This window comes from Denticeps clupeoides, chromosome 15 (genome assembly GCF_900700375.1).
Source record: "Denticeps clupeoides chromosome 15, fDenClu1.1, whole genome shotgun sequence".
NCBI lineage: Eukaryota > Metazoa > Chordata > Actinopteri > Clupeiformes > Denticipitidae > Denticeps > Denticeps clupeoides.
Window position 1 is genome coordinate 21,151,465 of NC_041721.1, and position 22,870 is coordinate 21,174,334.

The 22,870-nt window shown below is 47.8% G+C and overlaps 2 protein-coding genes and 1 non-coding gene across 4 annotated transcripts; all 3 read right to left on the bottom strand.

Annotated features, from left to right (window-relative positions):
* Positions 1-347: 347 nt before the first annotated feature.
* On the bottom strand, positions 348-2,824 carry nabp1b (nucleic acid binding protein 1b). Of its 2 annotated transcripts, XM_028953931.1 has the most exons (7): positions 2,587-2,824; positions 1,984-2,093; positions 1,172-1,310; positions 930-1,001; positions 742-847; positions 606-669; positions 348-515 (listed from the first exon to the last, which is right to left on the bottom strand). In XM_028953931.1, the coding sequence occupies exons 1-7, from the start codon at positions 2,619-2,621 to the stop codon at positions 394-396; spliced, it is 648 nt and encodes a 215-aa protein (XP_028809764.1). In that variant the 5' UTR covers positions 2,622-2,824; the 3' UTR covers positions 348-393. The 2 variants fall into 2 exon arrangements, with proteins under 2 accessions (XP_028809764.1, XP_028809763.1); XM_028953930.1 differs by lacking the exon at positions 1,984-2,093 and having other exon boundaries at positions 2,447-2,824.
* trnas-cga (transfer RNA serine (anticodon CGA)) lies at positions 2,737-2,818 on the bottom strand. Its single transcript has one exon. It is a non-coding gene; the product is annotated as a tRNA-Ser (tRNA).
* A 3,888-nt stretch (positions 2,825-6,712) lies between the features above and the next one.
* cavin2b (caveolae associated protein 2b) lies at positions 6,713-22,504 on the bottom strand. Its single transcript, XM_028955538.1, has 2 exons — positions 21,841-22,504; positions 6,713-8,896 (listed from the first exon to the last, which is right to left on the bottom strand). Exons 1-2 carry the CDS (start codon positions 22,378-22,380, stop codon positions 7,988-7,990), a joined length of 1,449 nt encoding a protein of 482 aa, XP_028811371.1. The 5' UTR covers positions 22,381-22,504; the 3' UTR covers positions 6,713-7,987.
* Positions 22,505-22,870: the final 366 nt, after the last annotated feature.

The following is a 22,870-nucleotide window of genomic DNA, read 5'->3' on the forward strand; positions in this document are numbered from 1 at the left end:
GGTTCCTGAGCTGCTTGAACTTGCTCTATGATTAATACTTTTATCAAATTTGTCATTTTATTGGATGTTGCATTTTGGGTTTGACCTTTGTGATGTTATGATTTTTTACATTAATTTTTGAATTAAATGAAAGTTGGCTTTATTATATGTCATGAACAGCCAGAGTGACAGAATGATCTTTTGGGAATTGGACCCCACATCATAGAGACCCTGGACTGGAGTATTAGTTACCATGGTAACTAAGCAGGGATTCATAGTTCAATGGAGAGCAATTCAGATCAATCAAAACCCAAATTACAGTAGAATATGAACTAGTAAAATGTAGGGTCAAGAATAAACAGAAGACATCTCATTTGGACTTTATTTGGTTTGCTTTTTATATTTACACATATTTCATCTCTTGAGCGTGCGCCGAGGGTCTCGGCCGTTGTTTACGGTGATGTGTTTAGCTCCACCACCTCCATACGTCACCGAGGAGCCGCGCCCAGCACCCCGACCTCCTCCACCACATGGGCCTGGAGATGGGGAGAGGAAAAAAAACTACATTGCAGTAAAATACTATTTTATAAATCTAGAAAATATATGTAGCGATCAGCGGACTGTACTTTGTGTGGATGTTGGAGGCGCTCCATTCTGATGCAGGAAGTTTTCCTGTGACTCTGCTCTTATCTGGGGTCAGGAATCACATGGAGTTAGTTCCAGCCACACGTGAACGGAGGTGTGACCATGGGAAACGGTCACCTGCTGAGATCTTGCACTGTCAGGCTTGTTCATCTGGTTCATCAGCACCAGCACGTCACTGCTCGGTTCACTAAAGTTGGGTACCTCAGAGAAGACCATGCAGAATCTACAACCATTAAAAATGGAGAAGACGTGTGAAATCTCTCCTCATAAGAGCACCACTGCGGTGGTCGAGGAGAGTTCCTTACTCGCCAATCTTCTGCAGGTCTCCAGCCCGGCCGGTGTACAGCGTGAGGCAGCCCTTCCACAGCGAGGCGTACCTAATTAGAATAAACCATTAACCATGTCATTTGAAATACATTCATTAAAATATTTCAGTGGCACTAGGTGTCATGCAATATCAAATGAATGTAATCCCTGAGGTGCATCTCCCCTGCAGATGATGTACATTTCCGAGTGAAAGCCTACAGGAGACGGTAGAACACCGTACCCTTTTGTAAGGCGGATGATGTCACCAGGCTGGATTAACGGTCCCACATCGTCCCACACAGATATGGTGATGCTTCCGCTCCGGTCAGCCACCTTGCAGGACCGGATCTCGTGGCCATCCTTCGTTTTAGTCACTCTTCCTGCCAAAATGTGCAATTTCCCACTTGTGGGACTAATAAAGGTTGATCTTATCTTAAAAGCAAACACCACATACTCAGCGATGTGTGACACTGAATATTAAGACAATGTGAATATCCTAAAGATGGACTCCTGAAACATAGAAAGATCAGCTGATACAGGAGTAGCAGACCACTCATCTGCTATTCCCCGGCCCCGTTATTCATCTACAAATACTGTACTGCACATTACATACACGTTACTCCTGTCCTGCTCATCAGACCCTGCAGGCACCTGCAGTGACACTGGCGGCCGCTAGAGGTCAGTACGTGCCTGCAGCGACACTGGCGGCCGCTAGAGGTCAGTACGTGCCTGCAGCGACACTGGCGGCCGCTAGAGGTCAGTACGTGCCTGCAGCGACACTGGCGGCCGCTAGAGGTCAGTACGTGCCTGCAGCGACACTGGCGGCCGCTAGAGGTCAGTACGTGCCTGCAGCGACACTGGCGGCCGCTAGAGGTCAGTACGTGCCTGCAGCGACACTGGCGGCCGCTAGAGGTCAGTACGTGCCTGCAGCGACACTGGCGGCCGCTAGAGGTCAGTACGTGCCTGCAGCATAATGAAGCAGTTTTCACATGCGGCCGATTTACTCGCAGCTATTATTCCACAGGACGGTGAAAAACACGCTCGCGTACTCACCAATTTCCAATACGATGAACACAACGCTCACGTTTCTCAAACCAGCCTTAATATCTTTGATTAAAAAAGTTGATTCGACCGGGATGTTCGTCATTTTCTTGCTCGCATGCCTGTGTCACCAATGTTTGCAGTGTTAGCTAACTCAAATGAGCAGCGCAAATCGCGATTTATAGTTTAACCACCAATTTAAAAACCACGCACACCTGTGACCGCGACCTTGCCGGGAAATCCGGGGAGAACACAACCCTTCTACGGGAGGATATTATAATGGATGTAATGGATATTATAAAAAACCGCTGCTTGTCTATGACTCGGTTTATAGTCGCTAAAAATGTATAATAAAATGCAACGTTCCGTTTTCAGTGTAATGACAGTACGTGGCGCCATTTCATGTTATTTAGCAGAAATTCCTGGTGTCGCGGGGTGTCTTTAATCAGTGGTCCTACAACGCCGTCCAACATGCCTTTTTCCACTGCATGCTGCATGTAAGTCCACATTTGTAAAGTTCCAGCAGGGTTCCCCTCTTCGGGAGATGAATGCAGAAATTCTGCCACCTGGCGGCTGTAATCTGAAAACCGCGCAAGAAACGTCGATGTGACGCACCCTCGGGAAGGAATAAAGTACACAATCCGTCTCATGACGCGCCGGCTCCGCCACGTCTGAGCTCCGGAGTCTCGGTGTCCGGCCACATGACAAAACTCACAAAACTGCGACCTGAGTTGGAACTGCTGTCCCGGGTTCAAAACGTCAAGCCGTCACGAACAGGATTCGAACCTGTGCGGGGAAACCCCATTGGATTTCGAGTCCAACGCCTTAACCTCTCGGCCACCGTGACTGTGGGAACGCATGCGCGCTGCCTTCTTATTTCAACATGGCGCCCTGAGAAGTATGGAAGGCCGTACTGGCCATAACTCGCCTGCACTTTAACGCGTGGGTTTACGCTAAAAAGGCATTTTTATGACAGAAGGAAGCACCTGAGCCAGAGCGTGGACGGCTGTGATAGATTATATCCAAGTCCTTATGTTAGTTGTAGGGATAAGAGAAGAAAGTTAAGGTTTTGTCATTCCTTATGTTGCAGGGGTGTCTGAAAAGCTCAGGAGGATTTTCAACAAACACAACCTCACTGAGACAGAAACTGGTCCATCCCAAGGACAAAACACCCAGACACAAACAGAGTAATGTAGTATATTCAGTCCAATGCCGCGAGGAATGTACAGATCTGAACATAGGAGCTCCATAACGCGTGGCTCATCAGGACAGGACTCAGCATCCATCTAGCCCGTAGACATCAAACGAGTGGCCTTTGTCTTTCAGATGTAAGTTAGAATTTTGGACCGGGAAGCTGATTCAAAACGAGGTGTAAGTGAAAGTGAAGTGAGTGTCATTGTGAAACACTGCAGCACAGCACACGGTGACACAACAAAATGTGTCCTCTGTATTTAACCATCACCCTTAGTGAGCAGTGGGCAGCCATGACAGGTGCCCGGGGACCAGTGTACTTTGCTCAGTGGCACCTTCGAACCTTCTGATTACTGGGCCGCTTCCTTAACCGCTAGGCCTTAGACATAATCTGTCACCCACGTACAATGCAGTTCTTTCACAGTCATTCACACTCTAGCTCAGTGTCAGTGTCAGATCGCACCATCCATCGATGTTTGAGCCAAAGTGGACTTCATGGGAGACGACCAAGGAGGACACCATTGTTGAAAACAAATAATAAAAAAGCCAGACTGGAATTTGCCAAACTACATGTGGACAAGCCACAAAGATTCTGGAAGAATGTCCTATGAACAGGTGAGACAAAAATTGAACTTTTTGCCAAAGCACATCAGCTCTATGTTCACAGACGGAAAAATGAAGCATATCAAGAAAAGAACACCGTCCCTTCTGTGAAACATGGAGGAGGCTCTGTTATGTTCTGGGGCTGCTTTGCTGCATCTGGTACAGGGTGTCTTGAATCTGTGCAGGGTACAATGAAATCTCAAGACTATCAAGGGATTCTAGAGAGAAATGTGCTGGCCAGTGTCAGAAAGCTTGGTCTCAGTCGCAGGTGATGGGTTAGACATTTTGTTGTTTGCACCGTGTGCTGTGTTTCACCTCAATCAAGCCCTGACCTCAATCCTATTGAGCATCTTTGGAAAGAGCTGAAACATGCAGTCTGGAAAAGGCACCCTTCAAACCTGAGACAACTGGAGCAGTTTGCTCATGAGGAGTGGGCCAAAATACCTGCTGAGAAGTACAGAAGTCTCATTGACCGTTACAGGAATCGTTTGTTTGCAGTGATTGCCTCAAAAGGTTGTGCAACAAAATATTAAAGTTAGGGGTACCATCATTTGTCAGATTCAAGTTATTTTTGTGACCATTTTGAGTTTTTCTTTAATTGACTGAAGGGTACCAACAATTTTGTCCACGTGTGTATTTGCCAAAGATAGTTTCATTCATGTGAATTTCCCTTCACCACGTCCCCAAAGAGAACAAATGGCGTGGCGCCCTGGAAGGAACAATGCAATCACAAATGCTTTTTTTCGACTTAAATAAATGTATGTGATGCATAAATGTCAGTGCAAATCGATACATCTGCGCAATGTTGTCATCGTTAAATCAAACACTCGAACAACAGATCTTTTGATTGGCTATAAACATGGAGACATTTGATTGGCTACTTGGTATTTGTGAAACGTGCTCCATCAGGGTAGTCTCAAAAATTCACAAGAGTACTCACAACTATATAGCGTGATTTGTAAATGCAGGCTTACTAGATTGTTAATAATTTGTGCATCATGTAAATGTATTTTTGAATCAAGAAATGCATTTGTGAACTGTGTTACATTTATTTGTAAGTCATAAAATATATTTGTGAATCTTGTTACATTTGTTGCTGAATGAAGATATATATATGTGAACTTTGAATCTTAAGTGTCTCCATAGAAATGAACCTTCTCATTTTATTTTATAAGTGGCTTTTCGACTTTTCAGTTTAATTTACAACAGAATGATAATTGAATCTCATACACTGTGAAATCCAGTGATTCGGTTTCTTCTGATTATTGCTTATGCCCTAAAAATGAATACAGGCTTATTTTCTTCCACAGATTATTCCAAAATGTATAGAAATTCGACCAGGACCAGAAAACTGGTTTAAAGTAACTAGGACTTTTTTCCCCCACAATTATTTTCCACCTCATTCAGTTCTAAATGGTGCTTCCTCATTTTAAACTGAGAGAGAAATATTATTTCTGCCTATGTAAGGAGTAGTATATTAAATGTATTGACCTGGTTGGTCTTCTGTGGCGACCCTTAACTGGTTAATACATTTTGTAGGTGTTCTTGTGAAGGACGAGTATTTTAAGAGGAAATTGAAGGATTGGGATGGGGGATGGATGAGAGTTCTGTGTTAAAACCAGCACAGCAGATCAGACATGGGATCCTGCACAGCTCACTTCATGCATTCATCTGTGAAGCAGGTTATCTCCCTTATAGTGGGGTGTAAGAAGACTAATGTTTGTAGTCAGAAATGGGTGCTGTTGCACATCCTGGCCACAGAGGCACTGTGGTGCTGACCCAATTCAGCTGTTCCCTGGCTGGAGTGCATCTGAAATGATGAGAAGATGCTCACCTACCTGGCATGTTGTTCCTCCTGAGGTCTTAACACAGAACTCTCATTTTTCTGAGAGATATTAAATCTAATTCTAGCATCTGTGCCTGTTATCTGTTTCAGTTTGCTAATAAAGTTCACTGTTTTGTGCCTTGTACCCTAATCGTTTAGCACCAGGTTCCGGAGAAACGTTATATGTACACTATATACTCTCTAACATTTATATAGCTGAAATGACAATAAAGCTCATCTTTATCCTTTTGTGCCACAACTACTACAACTCTCTTTATTTGGGTACCACCTGTCTTCCGTTGCTTTAAACTGTATATGAGCAACTCTTGTATCTTGTCATTGTATTTAATTCATATATGTATTAGTTTACCATATGACACTGTTGTCTTATAATTGTGCTTGTATAAATTAGTTTGCCTTGCCTTGCTTTTCTATATCTTTGCCGAATCTCTTTTAATTTCATTCTGTGCTATTACACTGTTTAAGAAAGGCAACATAACATGACCTGCAGTGAAGACAGAAGGACACTGCTTAGAGACAATCCCAAATAAAGTCTGTCAATTTCATTTTTCAGCTATATTTTTGCAACAGCTCTTTCACAAATAATACACCATTGGGAGTGTTGTAGATGTTGCATGTTACTAGGTCAAATGTCTGGACACCAGTTCTGGTTTCATGTTGGGAAAATAACATTTTTAAAATTTGTACAGAGCAAATAAAAATGTTGCTTCTGGATCCCATATGATCCAGCTTGTGCTAAGCAGCAGCAGGGGCAGTAAATGTGTAGGAACTCTGTGTTTGCATGATTTGTCTGGTTCATGTAAACCCTTATCCAGAGCTCCTTACAGTCAGTAGTTACAGGGACAGTCCCCACCCTGGAGACACTCCGGGTTAAGTGTCTTGCTCAGGGACACGATGGTAGTAAGTGGGCTTTATACACCCCATATGGGGTGGTAGGCACGTTTACTACTGGAATGTACTGATATCAGATGTAGTTCACACATAGAATGATACAGAATAGGTAGCGCAAATAAACTAAATCAAGCTCATAAATGAGGAGGCCTGTAAGGAAGTACAGCATTTTGAACGATTCTTTACATCCATTAGACAAAAGGAAGTAAACCACATTTAAACTCTTTATTCTTAAAACAGTGGAATCAGATGTCACAGTGGCTCTAAATAATCTGCCATTTCAAAAATACACAGTAAGAGGAGCATCTTTGGCTTATGGCCGAGTATGCCATCTGCAAATACATCATTTCTTTTAAAGGCTGTAGTGTTAGCAAAGAATTAAGATTGTCTGAGAAGATCGTCTGTAATTCTGACATATCCTTACAATGTAAATACTTTTTCTATATTAAAGGTATTAATATTGTTCCTATAGAACAAGTACAGTCTCCACACCACCCCAGAGCATATCAGAATATATTTCATTTCATATCTTTGGTTTAATACGAAGATGGCACACTTGAATACACATTTCTTTTATGCAGATTCATCTTTAAATTGCGTGAGGGCTGCTCTAACACATGAAGATGAATAATCTCCAACTGTCCAAGTGATGCATGTCTATTTACACTAGAAGTGGGAGTAATATGGGGAATTATATAGCACCAATCAGTTTGCCAGTTGATGGATTTTCTCTTTCTCCATTCACCTCATCACTTGTCCATCTTGTTTGCTTATCTAAAGGCTGGATGCATGCTGTTCCAGATAGCTGTGTGAAGTTCCTGCAGAACCTCCCCAGGTAGAGCTGGACCACTGGCCACAAAGACTGATCTTAATTTTCCATGACCGTTTCTCGAGGTCTAATAATGAAGTTGGCGGGTTTCGTTTCTGCCAGGTGCTACTCTTGCTGAAGACCTGCGAAACATACAACATGGCTGAACTACTCCTGGCATAGGAGACATGGGTATTATTCATTCCCACAAGCACTGTCTGTTCCCAAAGAGATGGATTGTGGGCTGGAAAAAACTGTGGACAAGAGGTGCCAACAGAAAACCTGGAGCATGGAATAAATGGTGGCAGACAAGATGTTCTGGAGCCTACAATTCAGCAATGAACACTTGCAAGACATAACAGCGTGGTCAGGGAGAGTTCTGGTTCAGCATTTTTGCATGACTATATAACAAGAAGCAAGATACACATATCCTTTATATCCAATATAACGCATATTAGTGAAGAAAGGCATTTTGTGTGTGTTCTATATGTGAGAAGAATGTGGGCTTTTCCACTGCTGCTGTAGAACATGTAGTGAGGTGTTCACAGACATAAACAGATTGGCTATCTAGGAGAGGAGGACCTAACAAAATAACTCTATATGACGGATGAACCACTGCACTACATCTTCTACAGCACTGGGGGAACAGAGCATGTGAGACGTATACGGTGGGAATATTACTCCACAACCACAGTATCTTCCAATGTTGCCTCCACAGCAGGGCTCTCTTTGTGCTCTGCAGCTTCCTCCATCACCTCCTCCTGCTCATGGCCGTTGCAGGATGGCTGGAGAGAAGATGCATCCTGTGGCAGCGTTGCAGAGAGCGCATACTCCTGATTCACCTCCTCCGTCACGTCGAGGTCAGCCACAGCAGCTTCAGATGAGGCTGGCTCCTCTGTTCCTGGGGCAAGCTCAGGATGGAGCTCCTCCGTTCCTAAGGCAAGCTCAGGATTGAGCTCCTCCATTCCTGGGGCCAGCACAGGATGGAGCTCCTCCGTTCCTGGGGCCAGCTGGGGATGGAGCTCGGTGAAGGACACATCCTTGTCGGGGCTGCTGATGGGGGCTAACTCAATAGAAGCCACGGCTGAGGGAGATACCTCAGTTGGAGCAACGGAGGTCTCAGGGTCGGTGTCTCCCTCCCGGTGCTTCTTCATGCTAAAGCTGAGTGGGGAGATCTTGAAAGAGGAGCTCTTGGAACTGCTGTTCTTCGGGTGGTTGGACGTCAGGCTCTTCTTGATCTTGTCACGTTTCTCTGGGGGCACAATCCTGGTGCTGATCTTGTTCATCTTCTTTTCAATGTTTTGGCGGGAGAATGCTTTCTTCAGGCTGTCCACCTTCTTCAGGCTGGAGCGCTTGATCTTCTCTGCACGAGATTTCTCAATGCGATCATCTGTGAGGTCTAGCACACCCAGGTTGTCATCCTCCTCATCCCCATCAGGGCCCAGCTCCTCATCTGAGGACAGGTTGATGGTATGGAGCCCTTCCTCTTGTGAACGGTTTGCATCCACTGCTGGGTTTTCGTCCTCATCACGGGGAAATGGAACGGGATCCTTCACGAACACACTGGATGGGATCTCGTTTTCCTCCTGAGATGGACAAAGCAGAACCAGGAATCTCATTAAACATTACATTTTTTAAACAACACACGGTGCACACAACGAAATGTGTCCTCTGATTTTAACCAGAACATGAGTGTGCAGTGGGCACCATGAAAGGCGCCCGGGGAGCAGTGTGTGGGGACGGTACATGTGGCACCTCAGTGGCACCTTGGCGGATCGGGATTCAAACCGGCAACCTTCTGATTACGGGGCCGCTTCCTTAACCGTTAGACCACCACTTTCATGGCTGCCCTTTGCTCACCAAGGGTGATGGTTAAAAGCAAAGGACACATTTCACTGTGTCGCCGTGTGCTGTGCTGCAGTTTCACAATGAAGATCACTTCACCTTCACTTCAACTGGGCAGCTGATCCTGTATCAGACAAAAATGGGACAACAGTGATTTAACATTCAGCTGATGTTACAAGAAGGAGTGAAAATGGTTCAGTCCAACTTCTTGAGACATCTTGCTGCCATTATTTTCAATGTAAGCTTATTCTGTTCTGTTTGATATGTTTTCCATGTTCTATTGTGAACAAAATATGGATTTATGAGATTTGCACATCACTGCATCCTCTTCTTCTTTCCAGTTCAGGAGGTCAGGATCTCATCTGGGCTGCTGAGCCTAAATCACAGACAATTTAAAGGTTTAGGGATTTTGATTGTCAGCTCAGACACAGCAGAGTTTGGTTTTTATCTAACCAAAGATAGTTTGGTTGACTAATATATCCACAAAGCCCTATAAGAGTTGAACCTGTTTCCCTCTCAGCAGAACAGCACAGTGAGATCTGTTCAATCTCCCCATCACTTCAGCCAGGAGCAGAGCCAAGCACGACAACCTAATGGCTGCGGCAAAACACACTGTTGCCATGACAGCCGGCACACTGGGAACCAGTAGTATGTTAGACTTTTTACGTAGCGCACAGAAACCGTGCCGGTCTGTCGCTGGGGAACTGCTGCTCTTCAGAAGGATGAAGCAGGAGTTCAAAAGAACCTTTTCCATCAGAGCAGCACTCAAATTCCTTCAAGATCATTTCCACCCAAGTTGGAGCTTTTAAAAGGGCCTGGCCTGCTCACTCTGAAACATTCTGGGAACCTCTGACATGCTTTCTCTTGGCTGCTAGTGCAGGCTGTGTAAGGGGTGTAAAAGTGTGGTAGGTTTAGGGTAGCAGGCAGGGTCACTATCTGGGCCGTCCACTTTATAAACAGTAAAGGGACAGGTTGGACATGGAACAGTGACACACGAAATACGCACATGCTATTGCACTTGACCTCCATCTATACTACTGGAGAACAATGGGAGGGAGGGGTGAGGCAGAAAGATAAGGAGAAAGAAAGGGGGTTGTTTTTGGGTGGGGGGGTTTGGTCAGGAGAATTTCCACTGGACGATGGCCAAACACAGGCAGGAGGGAGCATCTCATTGTGGACGTAGTGGAGAGGGGAAACCTTATCCATGAATACACACACACACACACACACACACACACACACACACACTCTTTATCAGAGCACTCATGCAACAGAAATGTGCACCAGAGGCCCACTGGAGAGAGAGAGAATTTCACATTACATAAATATATACTCTCTAAAACACACACACAAACACACACACACACACACACACACACACACACACACACAGTGAAGTGACTGTATATACAATACAGTTAAAAAGGGCCATTTAGAAATGTCCATGAAATTATATTGAATAGAAAATATTACAATTTACATTTATGGCATTTGGCAGACGGCTTTATCCAGAGCGACTTACAACGATGCAGGCAGCTACAGCGAGCCAGTGGTGGGAGTGTAGCAGTGAGGTGGTGTGGGAATGAATACGAAATACAAGATGAATACGAAATAATCCTTGACAAAGTTAGCAATAATTATGTAGTCAAATCCACACTTTCTACTGTTTCTACTTTAATCAGTGCAACAATATTTCTAATAATCAATTGGCCTTTTAAACATTTACAGCATTTACCACATGTCCTTATCCAGAGTGCCTTACAATCAGTAGTTACAGGGACAGTCCCACCCTGGAGACACTCAGGGTTAAGTGTCCTGCTCAGGGACATGATGGTAGTAAGTGGGGTTTGAATCTGGGTCTTCTGGTTCACAGGCGAGTGTGTTAACCACTAGGCTAATACTACTTCCATTAGTGAAGATGTCATTCTTCTGGAAAGTTGGACTTATTGCTACATTGATGTAGGCGCTCCATTCATTAACATTTACCACATTAAACATATCTGATGACTACAATATCAGCAGTCCTGGTATTTTAAAGGAACTTTCATTTCCATACAGTACATAATTGATGCAGTGCAAGCCGACCATCTCCCACAGGGTGATGATTTATTGAATTAAAACCAGTTCAGTTATTTGGCGTAACACACTAAGAGTCTGAACCCCATATCTCTCTGTGGAATACCAGAGACATACTCGAGTTGCAGTCAAGACCGTTTTGCAATGTTTAAACCAAGAACAACACATTAAAAAGACCAGAGAGTATCAAGAACAAGACACTGACGAAACTCGAGACCAAGAAATACTAAGGCGAGACCAAGACCAAAAATGACACGGTCCAGGGAAGATTTCACAGGAGACAGTACTTCTCAAAGGGACCTAAATATATTTAAAACCTTTTGTCGTTTGCATTAATGGGTGTATCGATGGCTTCTCATGAAAAAATATTTGTCAGAATTACTACAACACAAGCAGTGACCCGAGAGTTATTGGGGGCAATTTTATAAAAGTTTTAAAAATATTAAATAACTATCCTAAACATACAAGATAAGGATATTTTTTCATTTCATGGCACTTAAGGGGCTCTGTAAGTAGTGATCTAGCTACTTTTATTTGCAAGCAGATTTAGGAGGTACACCCCCCCCAGTTATCAGTGCCAAACAGCATCAAGACCAAATGGAGTGGAGACCAAGACAAGACCACAAAAAATTGGTCCAAGACCAATCTCGAGAACGTCAACACTTTTGTGCAGGCACTAAAAGGACAAGGTGGGTGTTGAGTCTTATCTCAGTGCTGAAAAATGTGAAGGTCTTCAAGCACACATGCACACACACACGCACACACACACACGCACACATGCACACGCACGCACGCACGCACACACACACACACAGGTGTTTAAAGTACTTTTCAACAATTAGTGTAAGTGTAAAGACTTTATTTTCATTGCACAATCATACAACAGTTCAACAAAATTTAGGTCCTGCCCCCCCCAGTGCAAAATGCCATAATCAACAATAGAAGATATTTAAAGGTAGTCAGAGGAGAATAATGTAATAAGTACAAATCTTTACAGGAGAGTGCAAAAAAAGTGAAATGAGTGAGGAAGCATACTGGTATGAATTGTAGTAAATGTAATGTAATACTAGAGCAGATGCAGTGTGTATGTTGCAGGTTATGTGTTTGAGTTAATGAGTTCTATTGCCTGTCCTTCATTTTATTTGTTCTTGACCTCAGCGTCCTGAATCTGTAGTGACGTACCACACAGAGATGATATATGTGGAGATAGTTTAGTTTCAAAATTAACGAATAAATATCACACCACTCACAGATATATTTCATAACCTACAAATGAATGTAACACAGTTCAAATAAATTTATGTGATGTACAAATTTCAGTGCAGTTACATTTATTCACAAACCCATAAACCTGCATTTACAAATCATGGTATATATTTGTGAATACACTTTCAGTAGCGCAATGTTGGCAACATTAAATCATCGAACGCTCGAACATCACTTGATGTGATTGGCTATTAACTTTGGAGACATTTGATTGGCTTCCTGGTATTTTTGAAATGTGCACTGTCGTGGAAGGTTAAAAAATCCACAAATATATATTTGTAAGTCATGAAATATATTTGTGAATTGTGAAACTAAATTATCTCCATAGCAATATGCCAGCACACCACCACCGTAACAACTAAAGCTTCAGGGATCTTCAAATGGAACATAAAGGACATCATAAAGGACACGTAATGTAGACCATGACACTGGACTAAACAACTACTCTGCTGGACTAAAACCTACTCTGCACTGACCAGGACCTCCAAACATGAACATGCTCTATCCTACACTTTGGACTTCTCCACCTCTACAACTGTAGGACTTTTTCTCTTATTGGACAAATCATCACAAACTGTCACCACTTGCAGGCTCACTCTATCATGGAAGGAGGTCCCTCTCTGTATCACTCCTTCCCAACATCTCTTCCTTTCTATTTTTCCAAGGAGTTTTTCCTTGTGTGCAGAAGGCTCAAGTGTGGGGGTGTCAACTGTAGGGCCTGTCAAAGCCCATTGAGACATAGTGTATGGGATTTTGGGCTATCAACAGATCTGAAAGCGACATTGCGTTCTCTCAGCAGGTCCTGGACGACTTGATCCAGGGTTTCTGGTTTGAGTGCACACGGATATGTTTGTCCAACGTGACACTGTCTACACAGAAGTTAATGTAGGAGAGCACAGATGTGGTATGTCCTAGTGTTCAAACCAATCTCTCGAACCAATCCTGCAGCTGATGTGTCACGTCCTCTGAAATGTTGGGGGGGCTCTCCTCCTTACTGTAGTGTATGCAGGAATCAGTAGTAGGGACATGTGGTCAGACAGGCCCAGGTGGGGTAAGCGTTTAGCTCTGGAGCCACCCTGGATGTTGCTATAAGCTTTATCCAAGGTGTTCCTACCTGTTGTACCACAATTAATATGGTGTCCAAATCTGGGAAGCCCTGTCTGTAAATCAGCATAATTAAAGTCCCCAGCTATGAAGTGCATTGCTTCTGGGTGAGAGTTCTGTTGGTCACCCATGGTTAGCATTAGCATCCGGTGGAACATATACCGCCGTTGCCATGACAGGTAGATAGACTGGTCCAAGTCTCTGCATTTCTGCACTAATCGTCATTTACGTAGACGGATATGTCCCCTCCTCTCAGGTCATCCATACAGTTTGTAATTGACCTGCCGTTGGTCATGAAAGCACTGGGTTTCTTGGTTGTCTCTTGGTCCTCTTGGTCTTGCTAACAGGGAGAACCGTCCACCATCCGTCTTTGGGGATATCGTGGAGTTTGTGATGTAACACTTCCACCATGACATAGTCCCAAACCAAGAAGACCCAACCAGATGGTGGTGTTTCCGAGTGAAACCGTGTAAACTCATACAGCGAAGCACCTGAGTGGGGAGCAGTAAGCCGCAGCGTCTACTTGTAGAATCGATAACTTGTAGACAGGATGACTGAAAGCAGAGTGAAATGCACCCCAGTGTCACAAATCTCACCCTGAAGCAAAACATGGACCAATAACCACCTCAATAGAAAATGTAAAGTGCAGATTCCTTCCCTGCAAAGTGAAAATACATATAAAACATGATGCATTATAATGGATTATAAACAGCGTGTTGCACGCTTTTTGCTCTAGGTCCACCCTAGGCTGTGTGTGGGCGTGGCTCCTAGTGTATTACTTTTTGCTCTAGGTTCAGGCTATGTGTGGGTGTGCATTATAATTAACATTCTAATCAACTAGATCCAGACTTTTATTTCCAAATCGACTTTTTCGCAGAATGATTTTGTCAATCAGTGTCAGTGGGTTGGACCTATCATCCCGTATCATCTATTAGTTTTCCTGGATACCTGCTGGCCTAGTCAAATGCAAGCATACAGAGAGCTGAAATTTACAACATAAGACAAGTCAGATAGGCAGTGCAGCACCAAACAAGTAAAACTGTGACTACGCTCCAAAACAGCAAAAAGGAAGTAAAAGGAAGATTTGTTGTTATCCAACATCGCAAGAGCATTCATAAAAGTATCATAGAATGTGTTAACGTGACTGTCCAGGTTCAAGAAGTTAGAAGAAATATGTATAGTAGCAAGAATGGAAGAGAGGAGTATTAACATGTGTACACTTGGTCTGAGGTTTTCCAGGTTTTGTCAGGGTCATGACTGAAGCTGCAGAACACGGCTGTGAGGTTCTCTCCACCCCTCTGCTCATTCGAATATTTCTATGTGTGGCCTGTACCCCATCACACTGACTCAGTCCTGAAATCACTGCTTTCTCCAGTCCGAGTAAAGATGGAACGTGGTGATAGGTGATAAGATGCAGGGAGTAACCAGAAGAGAGAGAGCAGGACACACTGGCTGATAGCAGAATTCCAAACTTTGTGAGGACATAATCATAATCATTCTCATATTCACTAAGGCAAATTTCACACCCCCATTTAAATGCTGTAGTTGAGAAAGAGTATGAGTGCAGAACTCAAGATATTTTTTGAATATTCTCTGGTGTGTGAGGTCAGAGTTTTAATTGCTAATTAGCAATTATCTGTGCAGATAAATGCTTGGAAGGCAAACAATCATTTACAAATGAAATATTATTCATAAAGTAAATGCAAAACCACTTCAGTCCAGATGTCAGTGGCCAGGTGGATTATGGGAGATGTCCTATTTGTCCCACTTTTCCACCTCTACTCACACTCTTATACAGCATACACACACACACACACACACACACACACACACACACACACACACACAGTAACAGCACACACAAGAGTAAGTGTGTGCATGCAAACACACAGAGGGGGAGGGAAGGAGCTCTATGCAGACAAAAGCTGTCATTGTTCTTAATCCCATGACTGAGAGTTCTGGCCGGGCGGCAATGCTGACACAGAGAGAGATGAGAAGTTACACTGCGTTCGTGTAAAAGTCGTGGTATATACACTATAGAAAAAGAATGTCCTTGTTACAGTAAACGGGGTAAAGGATTGGTTGATCTGGGCCACGGGATTCTACAGAACGGGGTGATGCACAAACACACACCAGTTCACACAGAGTTCACCAGCTAAACCCCATTCCAACACACACGAACAAATACCGGGGCCACATGTGAAATGTGACACACACACACACACACACACACACACACACAGTCAACCTGTGTACATGCGGCGTGCTGAATCACACAAGACAAGTCCATTTGAAATGAGGTGCTATCATTCATTGAGATATAAACTATAAATCTATCAAAATATCTAATAACTGTGTGTGTGTGTGCTTCTGGGAAGGCCTCTGCATGCATGGAGAGTGTTTTTGCAGATCTTCCTTCCTTCCGAGCTCTCCTTCACGCACACACACACACACACACACACACACACACACACAGCGGGGTAATGTAGTCGGACGATAGATAGCCTTATTAGGGCATGGTTGGGAACGCTGGGTAAAACTCTGCTATCGGCTGCTCCAGAGGCGTTGGCTTGGGAATCAGCAGTCAGAGGAAAAACGGACCGGCGTGCCAGGCACACGTAATACAATCCATGTGTGGCAAACTGCGATCAGAAACGGGTGAGGACGCTCTCGCCTCCTTTCTGTTTACAGTCACTGGGCTCGACCAAGACGCCATTTGTAAAATGTCAATAAGAACGCGTACAGTGACTGACGGGAGTTCCTGCTGCTTCCTGGAACTCTTTCCAGAACAAACGAAAAAGGGCCAGAGAGCAGCGGACGAGACAAAGAGACAAATCTGGCTTTTCTGGAAGCGCAGCCTTTTGGAAAAAGTTAACCCCCTACACGAGCAGGCTCCGCCCACCTGGTGAATGAGCAGTGTGTGTGCGTGTGTGTGTGTGCATGTGTGTGTGTGCGTGTGTGCGTGTGTGAGGAAGAGACAGTTTGCCCTCGGCTGACGGGCAGTTTCCAGGTGCAAAAGATGTGTGAGATTGGTGCTCTGACTGGACCTGTCTTCACACACACACACACACACACACACACACACACACACACACACACACACAGATACAGACACACACACACAGACACGCACACACAAACATGCACACACACACACACACACAAACATGCACACACACACACACGCACACATACACACAATGAAGCTGAAATCACCAACTCCAAAGAACTGAGAGGTCACCTCAGTCTGTGTGTGGAATGAGGAGAAAATAGAAGGGTGTGGTCATTGCCGTTGGAGTGCTGAGTCTCAACTGCTGAAAACTTCACAGCAGTGCAAGATTCTAAAGTAACTTCCCCACATTCCTCACCCGCCCCGAACTACCACCCCGACCCCATCACTACCTCTCGTAACGTACCCCGCCCCGAACTACCACCCCGACCCCATCACTACCTCTCGTAACGTACCCCGCCCCCGAACTACCCACCCCGACCCCATCACTACCTCTCGTAACGTACCCCGCCCCGAACTACCACCCCGACCCCATCACTACCTCTCGTAACGTACCCCGCCCCGAACTACCACCCCGACCCCATCACTACCTCTCGTAACGTACCCCGCCCCGAACTACCACCCCGACCCCATCACTACCCTCTCGTAACGTACCCCGCCCCGAACTACCACCCCCGACCCCATCACTACCTCTCGTAACGTACCCCGCCCCGAACTACCACCCCCGACCCCATCACTACCTCTCGTAACGTACCCCGCCCCTGAACTACCACCACCGACCCCATCACTACCTCTCGTAACGTACCCCGCCCTGAACTACCACCCCGACCCCATCACTACCTCTCGTAACGTACCCCGCCCCGAACTACCACCCCGACCCCATCACTACCTCTCGTAACGTACCCCGCCCCGAACTACCACCCCGACCCCCATCACTACCCTCTCGTAACGTACCCCGCCCGCCGAACTACCACCCCGACCCCATCACTACCTCTCGTAACGTACCCCCCCCCCCGAACTACCACCCCGACCCCATCACTACCTCTCGTAACGTACCCCGCCCCTGAACTACCCACCCCGACCCCATCACTACCTCTCGTAACGTACCCCGCCCTGAACTACCACCCCGACCCCATCACTACCTCTCGTAACGTACCCCGCCCCGAACTACCACCCCGACCCCATCACTACCTCTCGTAACGTACCCCGCCCCGAACTACCACCCCCGACCCCATCACTACCTCTCGTAACGTACCCCGCCCCGAACTACCACCCCGACCCCATCACTACCTCTCGTAACGTACCCCGCCCCCGAACTACCACCCCGACCCCATCACTACCTCTCGTAACGTACCCCGCCCCGAACTACCACCCCGACCCCATCACTACCTCTCGTAACGTACCCCGCCCGAACTACCACCCCGACCCATCACTACCTCTCGTAACGTACCCCGCCCCGAACTACCACCCCGACCCCATCACTACCTCTCGTAAAGTACCCCCGCCCCGAACTACCACCCCGACCCCCATCATACTCTCGTAACGTACCCGCCCCGAACTACCACCCCGACCCCATCACTACCTCTCGTAACGTACCCCGCCCCGAACTACCACCCCGACCCCATCACTACCTCTCGTAACGTACCCCCGCCCCGAACTACCCCCCCGACCCCATCACTACCTCTCGTAACGTACCCCGCCCCGAACTACCACCCCGACCCCATCACTACCTCTCGTAACGTACCCCGCCCCGAACTACCACCCCGACCCCATCACTACCTCTCGTAACGTACCCCGCCCCCGAACTACCACCCCGACCCCATCACTACCTCTCGTAACGTACCCCGCCCCGAACTACCACCCCGACCCATCACTACCTCTCGTAACGTACCCCGCCCCGAACTACCACCCCGACCCCATCACTACCTCTCGCTAACGTCTACCCCGCCCTGAACTACCACCCGACCCCCATCACTACCTTCTCGTAACGTTACCCCGCCCTGAACTACCACCCCGGACCCCATCACTACCTCTCGTAACGTACCCCGCCCCCGAACTACCACCCCGACCCCATCACTACCTCTCGTAACGTACCCAGCCCCGAACTACCACCCCGACCCCATCACTACCTCTCGTAACGTACCCCGCCCTGAACTACCACCCCGACCCCATCACTACTTCTCGTAACGTACCCCGCCCTGAACTACCACCCCGACCCCATCACTACCTCTCGTAACGTACCCCGCCCCGAACTACCACCCCGACCCCATCACTACCTCTCGTAACGTACCCCGCCCCGAACTACCACCCGACCCCATCACTACCTCTCGTAACGTACCCGCCCCGAACTACCACCCCGACCCCAATCACTACCTCTCGTAACGTACCCCGCCCCGAACTACCACCCCGACCCCATCACTACCTCTCGTAACGTACCCCGCCCTTTAACTACCACCCCGACCCCATCACTACCTCTCGTAACGTTACCCCGCCCCGAAACTACCACCCCGACCCCATCACTACCTCTCGTAACGTACCCCGCCCCGAACTACCACCCCGACCCCATCACTACCTCTCGTAACGTACCCCGCCCCGAACTACCACCCCGACCCCATCACTACCTCTCGTAACGTACCCCGCCCTGAACTACCACCCCGACCCCATCACTACTTCTCATAACGTACCCCGCCCTGAACTACCACCCCGACCCCATCACTACCTCTCGTAACGTACCCCGCCCTGAACTACCACCCCGACCCCATCACTACTTCTCGTAACGTACCCCGCCCCGAACTACCACCCCCGACCCCATCACTACCTCTCGTAACGTACCCCGCCCTGAACTACCACCCCGACCCCATCACTACTTCTCGTAACGTACCCCGCCCCGAACTACCACCCCGACCCCATCACTACCTCTCGTAACGTACCCCGCCCTGAACTACCACCCCGACCCCATCACTACTTCTCGTAACGTACCCCGCCCCGAACTACCACCCCGACCCCATCACTACTTCTCGTAACGTACCCCGCCCCGAACTACCACCCCGACCCCATCACTACCTCTCGTAACGTACCCCGCCCACGAACTACCACCCCGACCCCATCACTACCTCTCGTAACGTACCCCGCCCCCGAACTACCACCCCGACCCCATCACTACTTCTCGTAACGTACCCCCGCCCTGAACTACCACCCGACCCCCATCACTACCTCTCGTAACATACCCCGCCCCGAACTACCACCCCGACCCCATCACTACTTCTCGTAACGTACCCCGCCCTGAACTACCACCCCGACCCCATCACTACTTCTCGTAACGTACCCCGCCCCTGAACTACCACCCCGACCCCATCACTACCTCTCATAACATACCCCGCCCCGAACTACCACCCCGACCCCATCACTACTTCTCGTAACGTACCCCGCCCCGAACTACCACCCCGACCCCATCACTACTTCTCGTAACGTACCCCGCCCCGAACTACCACCCCGACCCCATCACTACCTCTCGTAATGTACCCCGCCTGGGACTAATTCTACCACCTTGACCCCATCGCTATTGCTCCTAACGTATCCCGCCCGGGACTAATTCTACCACCCGACCCGTTACTACGGCTCGTAATGTACCCCGCCCGGGACTACTACTACCACCCCAACCCCATCACTACTGCTCGTAACAAAACCCGCCCAAGACTAATTCTACCACCTTGACTCCATTACTACTACTCTTAACGTACCCCGCCCGGGACTAATTCTACCACCCGACCACATCGCTACTGCTCGTAACGTAACCCGCCCAAGACTAATTTTACCACCTGACACGTCACTACGGCTCGTAACATACCCCGCCCGGGACTACTACTACCACACCAACCCCATCACTACTGCTCCTAACGTATCCCGCCCGGGACTACTACTACCACCCCGACCCGTCGCTACTGCTCATAAAGTACCCCGCCCGGGGCTAATTCTACCACCCGACCCGTCGCTACTGCTCGTAACGTACCCCCCCGGGGCTAATTCTACCACCTCGACCCCATCACTACTACTCTTAACGTACCCCGCCCGGGGCTAATTCTACCACCTCGACCCCATCACTACTACTCTTAACGTACCCCGCCCGGGGCTAATTCTACCACCTCGACCCCATCACTACTACTCTTAACGTACCCCGCCCGGGACTAATCCTCCCACCCGACCTCATCGCTGCTGCTCGTAACGTAACCCGCCCAAGACTAATTTTACCACCTGACACGTCACTACGGCTCGTAACGTACCCCGCCCAGGACTACTACTACCACACCAACCCCATCACTACTGCTCCTAACGTATCCCGCCCGGGACTACTACTACCACCCCGACCCGTCGCTACTGCTCGTAACGTACCCCGCCCGGGACTAATTCTACCACCCGACCCGTCGCTACTGCTCGTAACGTATATTTACGATACTGTGATCTTCCTGGATATAACCGGACCTGCACACCACACAGCCCCAGACCTCAGATATCACTCCCACTCTCTAATAATCTTGTACTGGTTATCTCTCCTGGAACTTCATCCAGAGTACAGCACCACACACACAAATGCACAGCACTTCCCACAGGGCCCAACGTGTGTTTATTTTCCACCGTGTCTCTGTACATGCTGCTGTGAAGTAAGAGGATAATTTAGATACCAGCTCGGTATCCATGGAGACATCTGTTGTGAACAATTGAAAACTGAGCAGTAACACAGAAACAACACAACACGCAACACGACACAAAACAGCACGCAAAACAACAGGCAACACCCAACACATCATGCAACACAACACAACACACAGCACACAACACAACATGCAACACACAACAGGCAACAAAACACAACACACAGCACGCAACATGCAACACAACATGCAACACACAACAGGCAACAAAACACAACACACAGCACGCAACACAACATGCAACAAAACACAACACACAGCACGCAACATGCAACACAACAGAATACACAACACAAAAGAATTGAACAATCTCAACTATTTCCAGCAAGTTGCAGTGATCAGTGCTGCCTGAACTTTTTTTTTTTTTAAGCTCTGAGTGTTTCTTCACTCTGTCTCACACGCACACACACAAGACTCCCCGGAATCTAATCATTCAAACCGTCCCCCCCAGCCACATGTTGAGGACACACCCAAAATTCCCAAAGACACAGAACCTCCTTCTTGACTGTTACACTGTTACCTGGAAGATGAGCACCCTGAAGTTGTTTCTGCGCAGTAGGTGGGCGTGGTTGGCCTCCAGCTTGCGGACCTGACTCGCCTGCTTGTCCATGCGCTCGCGCACCTCCTTCATGTGGACGCTGACCTTGCGGCTTTTCTCTAGGAGCTTGCTGACCGTGTTGGAGGTGGAGGTGTGGCTCTTGGCCAGCTTGGTCATGTCGTTCTGGATGCCCCTCACCGCCGACTCCATCTCGGCGTGCCTCTGCTCCATCTTGTGCTGGTTCTCCTGCACGGCGTCCAGCATGTTCACCAGCTTGTCCAGCAGGGTGAGGACGGTGATGGCGTTCACCTGACCCGTCGGGGACACCCCGTCCCTGTGAAGGGTGCTGCTGATGCCCCCTTCTGTGGCCAGGTCCCCTTGGGCCCCTGGCTCAGTGCTGGCACCAGCACCCACCACGCCCAACTGGGATAAGCTGGGGGTGGAACTGGGCACCAGAAGCTCCTGGCTCTCATGAGTGCTGACCAGGCTACTCCTCTCCGCTTGAACCGCGTCTTCTCCCATGGCAGTAGAGGGTGTTCCGTGTGCTGAGATGTTCAGGCTGTACAACCTTCTGCACTGCTGCTCCGTCTCTGAGGGGAAAACTTTACACTTTCCAGGTTCTTTCCGTCTCCACCCCTTTCCAGTGAGTCACGCTTCCCTCTCTCTCTCTCTCTCTCTCTCTCTCTCTCTCTCTGTCCCTCCCTCCCTCTCTCTCCCTCCCTCTCTCTCTCTCTACCCCCCCCCTCTCTCTCTCTCTCCCTACCCCCCTCTCTCTCCCTCCCTACCCCCCCCTCTCTCTACCTCCCTCCCTCTCTCTCTCTCCCTCCCTCTCTCTCTCTCTCTCTCTCTCTCTCTCCCTCCCTCTCTCTCTACCCCCCCTCTCTCTCCCTCCCTCCCTCCCTCTTTTCAATAGTTATACTGTTGCTCCGCAGCTCCACAGACTCAGCTGGGTGGAGTTCGGTAACTATGGTAATATCTGCCCGACTGTGGGGAGAATAATGTTTGGGCGAGC